The sequence below is a fragment of the Nanorana parkeri genome, unplaced genomic scaffold, assembly GCF_000935625.1.
Source record: "Nanorana parkeri isolate BGI_ZX_2015 unplaced genomic scaffold, ASM93562v1 scaffold2459, whole genome shotgun sequence".
Lineage (NCBI taxonomy): Eukaryota > Metazoa > Chordata > Amphibia > Anura > Dicroglossidae > Nanorana > Nanorana parkeri.
In genome coordinates, this window is record NW_017308727.1 from 58,802 (window position 1) to 66,420 (window position 7,619).

At 52.8% G+C, this 7,619-nt stretch overlaps 1 protein-coding gene across 1 annotated transcript in view; it reads right to left on the reverse strand.

The window, feature by feature from the left end:
* The window catches only part of AXIN2 (axin 2), a 22,784-nt gene that overhangs the window by 1,396 nt on the left and 13,769 nt on the right, over nucleotides 1-7,619 (reverse strand). The window contains exons 8-9 of the mRNA XM_018573627.1: nucleotides 7,328-7,402; nucleotides 3,464-3,625 (exon numbers count right to left, since the gene is read on the reverse strand). Of these exons, the coding sequence (XP_018429129.1) occupies nucleotides 3,464-3,625; nucleotides 7,328-7,402 (237 nt within the window). The remainder of the gene's footprint in view (nucleotides 1-3,463; nucleotides 3,626-7,327; nucleotides 7,403-7,619) is intronic.

The following is a 7,619-nucleotide window of genomic DNA, read 5'->3' on the forward strand; positions in this document are numbered from 1 at the left end:
GTTCATACCAGGCAAGGTAAGCCCTCTATGATCATATATCCTGAGAGAGGGGGACTTCCTGACATGCAAGAGTGTAGGAATGACTGAGTCAGCCAAACCTCAACCCTCAAGGCCTGGCCTTCATCAACCAAGGTGTCTAAGCCAGTGAGTGAGAAGCAGGATGGAGTCCCGGACCCTGAGATAGGAGGTCCGGGCGGTCTTTAAGTGGCCACAGGGAGTCCACCAGAAGCCAAATCTTGTCTGCATACCAAACTCTCCTGGGTCATGCGAGGACCTCGGATCATGTGAAGCAGATAAGGATCTTCCAGGGAGGAACGGAGAAGATCAGAGAGAACTGATCCCACAAAGTCACCAGAACATATGAAGGCTCGGGGGTCCCTGGACCGGATACAAACATGTCCAGGTTATTAAAGCTGCCAGGAGATCCGGATCCACCTCCCTCCAGCGGCAGCAAATCTCTTGAAACAGCTCGGGATGCAGAGACCCCTCCCCCGTGTCCACTCACTCCGCATGGGCAGATCTCCACATCCGGCACTACTTCCTGAGATGGGTGCCGGATGTGGAGATCCAGCGTCCAGGGACAAGTTCCGGCCCCATGTCTCCTGTCCGGTGGAGTCCAGGTACAGTCCCTGAAGCTGAAGATCCATGGCTGGACGCAGCAGGAACATGCATGAAGCATCACAGGAGAGAAAGGTAACTCCCCCTTAATAGAGGACACGCCCATCACAAGGACATGACCAAAAACGGGGGGTTTCCTGGAGGGGGAGGGGTTATAAGAGGGTCCGCACAGCTCTGGCCAATCACCTGGTGATACCGGCATATTACCCGGAGGTCTCTGAATCTGCCTGTGTCCTGTACTCTACCATCAACAAAAGACCACAAAGCGGATAGTTCAAGAGCCTGCATGCAAACACGCATGGGACATGTTATTAAATGTTTTCACAGATCATCTGATGCTGAGAACAGGAAGACATGTCACTGAGCTGTACCAGGGAGGAGCCTGAGCTGCGTCCTACGCAAGAGGGCGGAGCCTGAAGCCAATCCTCATATTAATGCTGATAGCCAACCATGAACGCTCACGGATTTCCCCCCTGTGTATACTGACAGCAGCCGTGAGCCGAGACCAATACAATCCCTACTGAAGCTGCAAACATGGAGCATGCTCAGTGCTGGAATCCCCAGAGGGGGCGGTAACCTACAGCAACCATTCAGAAGCAACCTGTTATAGGGTCACTCCCCCCAAAACACCGATATCAGGGGAAGTCTACTGAAAGGGTCACCTGCTCCGATATGTCCTGGGGACCCCAATCTCCTGCCATGGTTCCCCGATAATATAATATGAACCCCTCATAATGGGTACAGCGGGGGTACAGACCCGGGAACTCAGCACAGGGATGGGGGGAGCTCCTCATAATGGGCACAGCGGGTGTACAGACCCGGGAACTCAGCACAGGGATGGGGGGAGCTCCTCATAATGGGCACAGCGGGTGTACAGACCCGGGAACTCAGCACAGGGATGGGGGGAGCTCCTCATAATGGGCACAGCGGGTGTACAGACCCGGGAACTCAGCACAGGGATGGGGGGAGCTCCTCATAATGGGCACAGCGGGTGTACAGACCCGGGAACTCAGCACAGGGATGGGGGGAGCTCCTCATAATGGGCACAGCGGGTGTACAGACCCGGGAACTCAGCACAGGGATGGGGGGAGCTCCTCATAATGGGCACAGCGGGTGTACAGACCCGGGAACTCAGCACAGGGATGGGGGGAGCTCCTCATAATGGGCACAGCGGGTGTACAGACCCGGGAACTCAGCACAGGGATGGGGGGAGCTCCTCATAATGGGCACAGCGGGTGTACAGACCCGGGAACTCAGCACAGGGATGGGGGGAGCTCCTCATAATGGGCACAGCGGGTGTACAGACCCGGGAACTCAGCACAGGGATGGGGGGAGCTCCTCATAATGGGCACAGCGGGTGTACAGACCCGGGAACTCAGCACAGGGATGGGGGGAGCTCCTCATAATGGGCACAGCGGGTGTACAGACCCGGGAACTCAGCACAGGGATGGGGGGAGCTCCTCATAATGGGCACAGCGGGTGTACAGACCCGGGAACTCAGCACAGGGATGGGGGGAGCTCCTCATAATGGGCACAGCGGGTGTACAGACCCGGGAACTCAGCACAGGGATGGGGGGAGCTCCTCATAATGGGCACAGCGGGTGTACAGACCCGGGAACTCAGCACAGGGATGGGGGGAGCTCCTCATAATGGGCACAGCGGGTGTACAGACCCGGGAACTCAGCACAGGGATGGGGGGAGCTCCTCATAATGGGCACAGCGGGTGTACAGACCCGGGAACTCAGCACAGGGATGGGGGGAGCTCCTCATAATGGGCACAGCGGGTGTACAGACCCGGGAACTCAGCACAGGGATGGGGGGAGCTCCTCATAATGGGCACAGCGGGTGTACAGACCCGGGAACTCAGCACAGGGATGGGGGGAGCTCCTCATAATGGGCACAGCGGGTGTACAGACCCGGGAACTCAGCACAGGGATGGGGGGAGCTCCTCATAATGGGCACAGCGGGTGTACAGACCCGGGAACTCAGCACAGGGATGGGGGGAGCTCCTCATAATGGGCACAGCGGGTGTACAGACCCGGGAACTCAGCACAGGGATGGGGGGAGCTCCTCATAATGGGCACAGCGGGTGTACAGACCCGGGAACTCAGCACAGGGATGGGGGGAGCTCCTCATAATGGGCACAGCGGGTGTACAGACCCGGGAACTCAGCACAGGGATGGGGGGAGCTCCTCATAATGGGCACAGCGGGTGTACAGACCCGGGAACTCAGCACAGGGATGGGGGGAGCTCCTCATAATGGGCACAGCGGGTGTACAGACCCGGGAACTCAGCACAGGGATGGGGGGAGCTCCTCATAATGGGCACAGCGGGTGTACAGACCCGGGAACTCAGCACAGGGATGGGGGGAGCTCCTCATAATGGGCACAGCGGGTGTACAGACCCGGGAACTCAGCACAGGGATGGTGGGAGCTCCTCATAATGGGCACAGGGATGGTGGGAGCCCCTCAGTTCTGGGTGGAGTGACCCCATAACATTGGCTGACTGTAGTAAAGTGAGGTGGAGTTGGTTGCTATGGTTACGGCGTCATATGTCTGAAGATCTCATTGTTTAGTATTTATAATAATCACATACATTTTGTATAATCAGCAAAATAAATAAATATGAAGTGTTTGTGTTGCCCCACAGCAACCAATCAGATGAAAGCTGCACTAGAACAACATGAATGTCTGATGTAGGGCAACCCAGACAGTTGTGATTGCTGTGGATGGGTATGGAGGCGGAGTCTGGTAATGGCGGGTGGGGGTTGTGACGTACGGTTGGGTAAGTTGCACTCACACTGTTGAAGGGAAATCCTTACACGGGAATAGTTCTGGCTTCGTACCTATAATTTCCTTTTTTGCTGAGCTGCTCTTTGAAGTGCCCCAGAGTCAGGCTGTGCGCCTTCAGCATCCGCCGGTACGGGATCTCCTCCCCACACAGGAAATATGTCACCGTCAGCTCTCCGGGGGGAGGGGCGGCCGGCTGTCTCTTTGGTTCTGTTTGGCTGGAAAATAAAAAAAACCACAATGGATATCAGACTATTATAGGGCGAGAAATGTTCTGTGTGTACGACCCGATAACCCGCCACGGCCCCCTGACCGCCACGCCCCCTGACCTCCACACCTACATCATCGTGTTGGCCATCCCAATCCAAACCTTGGACAATTAGATAGAGTTGTGCCCCTCTGTGGCTATAACAGCCCCACTCAAGATTTGAGGGTGTCCGAGGGAATGTGTGCCATGTGTGAGGTCAGGTACTGATGTTGGATGAGAAGACCGTGGCTCACAGTCAGCATTCCAATTCATCCCAAAGGTGTCCAGTAGGGTTGATGTCAGGGCTCTGCAGGATCCCAGGGTTCCTCCGCCAGACTGGTCACACCATGTCTTTATGGAGCTGGCTTTGTACACAGGGGACAGTCATGGTGGAACAGAAAAGGGTCTTCACCACACTGGTCACACCATGTCTTTATGGAGCTGGCTTTGTACACGGGGGACAGTCATGTGGAACAGAAAAGGGTCTTCACCAAACTGGTCACACCGTGTCTTTATGGAGCTGGCTTTGTACACAGGGGACAGTCATGGTGGACCAGAAAAGAGTCTTCACCAAACTGGTCACACTATGTCTTTATGGAGCTGGGGTGTACACGGGGGACAGTCATGGTGGAACAGAAAAGGGTCTTCACCAAACTGGTCACACCATGTCTGTATGGAGCTGGCTTTGTACACAGAGGACAATCATGGTGGAACAGAAAAGGGTCTTCACCACACTGTGACCACAATTGTCTACAATGTCTTTGTATGATGGAGTAGTACCAGACCCCTCACTGGAGACACCTGAAGGTAGACATTGGGAGGTGGAAGGGGTCTTATACATTTGGTCATATTTCGTAGGTGAGAAGATCAGTCATAAATGTTTTGTTTCCCAAAAATCTCTGTAAACTGACCCAATAAATTTGCTGAGCGGGGGAAGTTTGTTTCCTGTACACAGAACACTTCCTGTCTCCTAAAGCCTGAGGAGAATCTGACATACAGGCAGCTGTAGTTCCGTCCCCAGAGGCATGATTTAAAAGTGCCGGACAGACGTTTTCCGCCGGGTACTCCGAGCGGTTGGGTTGGGTTGGCATTCGTGTTTCCGGCTCGGAGAAGATAAAAAATTAAATACAAAGTCTTCTCTGCGGAGGCAGCTGGGGGTCTCGGGGTCAGCCAATTAAAAATGAAAGGCGGCAGACAGGTGTCTGATGGCCGGACTTCAAAGCTGTCGGTGTTCTGAAGATGAAGAGGGCAGCGCAGAGCGGCGTTAATTATTCAGACCACTATTAGGCCCCTCTGTAGCTGCAATCCGACTTATAAAGATAGTGAGGCCCTGTAATTACACTCATCAAGGCGCTTAACTCTCCCTACACCATATGTCATCCCGATCGGCTCCTCACCACACACACAGCTCAGCAGCAACTGCTCCAGATCAGGAAATAACGTAAATACACCTTTATATGTCATAGCCATATGATGGAGGCCAGGAGCCTCCAGTGAAGGTTCTGGTGATCCTCCATCATACAAAGACATTGTAGACAATTGTGCTCTTCCAGCCTTGTGGTCACAGTTTGGTGAAGGTCCTTTTCTGTTCAACCATGACTGTCCCCTGTGTACAAAGCCAGCTCCATAAAGACATGGTGTGACCAGTTTGGTGAAGACCCTTTTCTGTTCCACTATGACTGTCCCCTGTGTACAAAGCCAGCTCCATAAAGACATGGTGTGACCAGTATGGTGAAGACCCTTTTCTGTTCCACCATGACTGTCCCCAGTGTACAAAGCCAGCTCCATAAAGACACGGTGTGACCAGTTTGGTGAAGACCCTTTTCTGTTCCACCATGACTGTCCGCTGTGTACAAAGCCAGCTCCATAAAGACATGGTGTGACCAGTGTGGTGAAGACCCTTTTCTGTTCCACCATGACTGTGCCCCGTGTACAAAGCCAGCTCCATAAAGACACGGTGTGACCAGTTTGGTGAAGACCCTTTTCTGTTCCACCATGACTGTCCCCTGTGTACAAAGCCAGCTCCATAAAGACATGGTGTGACCAGTTTGGTGAAGACCCTTTTCTGTTCCACCATGACTGTCCCCTGTGTACAAAGCCAGCTCCATAAAGACATGGTGTGACCAGTTTGGTGAAGACCCTTTTCTGTTCCACCATGACTGTCCCCTGTGTACAAAGCCAGCTCCATAAAGACATGGTGTGACCAGTTTGGTGAAGACCCTTTTCTGTTCCACCATGACTGTCCCCTGTGTACAAAGCCAGCTCCATAAAGACATGGTGTGACCAGTGTGGTGAAGACCCTTTTCTGTTCCACCATGACTGTCCCCTGTGTACAAAGCCAGCTCCATACAGACATGGTGTGACCAGTGTGGTGAAGACCCTTTTCTGTTCCACCATGACTGTCCCCTGTGTACAAAGCCAGCTCCATAAAGACATGCTGTGACCAGTGTGGTGAAGACCCTTTTCTGTTCCACCATGACTGTCCCCTGTGTACAAAGCCAGCTCCATAAAGACATGCTGTGACCAGTGTGGTGAAGACCCTTTTCTGTTCCACCATGACTGTCCCCTGTGTACAAAGCCAGCTCCATAAAGACATGGTGTGACCAGTTTGGTGAAGACCTTTTCTGTTCCCCCATGACTGTCCCCTGTGTACAAAGCCAGCTCCATAAAGACATGGTGTGACCAGTTTGGTGTGGAGGAACTCAAGAGTCCTGCACAGAGCCTTGACCTCAGCCATACTGAGCAACATTACAAGTGAGGCCTTCTCATCCAACACAAGTACCTGAACTGAGAAATTGACACAATCTTCCACCACCCTCTCCCCAAACACATCTTGCTGGAAGCCTCCCTAGAAGAGTGGAGGATGATATAGCCCCAATGAGTGACCAACTCCATAATAATGGTTATAGAGGGGGAGGGGGGACCCCATTATAATGGCCATGGTTTCAGAATGAAATTTCTAACAAGACTATATAGGTTTGAGGTCCACAATCTTTGGTCTACATAATGGACGTGCGTTGCGTTGGGCACATTGTGACTGCAGAATACAATTCTCACGCACAACCTCATTTTCCGATGCAGATATAGATCTCCCTATTCTTGGCACATTCAGGGTTTGGCGTTGCTGGCAGTTGTGGAATTAGCTCCCAGTAGATTATGGGGGGTCTAAGATCTCTCAGGGCACTGGGTCTGCTGCGAGATTCACATAGGCTGCTGATTGGCTGACTCTGCCTGAAGGTCAGTCCCAGGGATCATGTGGTCAGTGCCTTGGCTCTAGTCACATGACTGGTGGCTGGAAGGAGTCCATAGCACTGTGCTTGTGCTGGAAATCTATGTGACAGGTAACATTTCTCGGCACGGTCTGTCGGCTTTATCTGCGATCTCTGGTTACGGGGCCCTGAGCTGTGACACAAAGCCAGTTTGGGAGGAGACACAACTATGACAACACCAATGATATCACACAATTGTATATCTCAGCCACATAGTCACACATTGCTGAACTACAAATCCCAGCGACCAAAGACACTGCCATGACACAAGTGTGGACTTACAAAGATGGAAGCCGAGAAACCCGCCAGTAACTCTGCGCTTCATCTGAAATGCGATTGGCTGCTTGTCCACTGAGCTCCTCCCCCTACACCTGACAGTAATGTCTGCACAATGATGTACTCACTCTTCATGCTGGGGGGTGGAAGTTCCCGGCTGGCAGGGCACCGAATGACTCCGCTGGTGACTGCTTGATGGGCACCTGGAAGAGATATGCAGAGAGTACATGAAAACGACGCATCGAATATAAAGACATCCTAAACCCGCAACTGATCCAGAGGAAGTCACGACGACCCCGAATACTCTGACCGGAGAAACACATTCCCTCCTGATAACAGAGACATCCCCGAGATCAACATTCTACAATATGATCTCTGACCAATGGCAATAATCACCTTTATATGTCGTCCCAACACCCC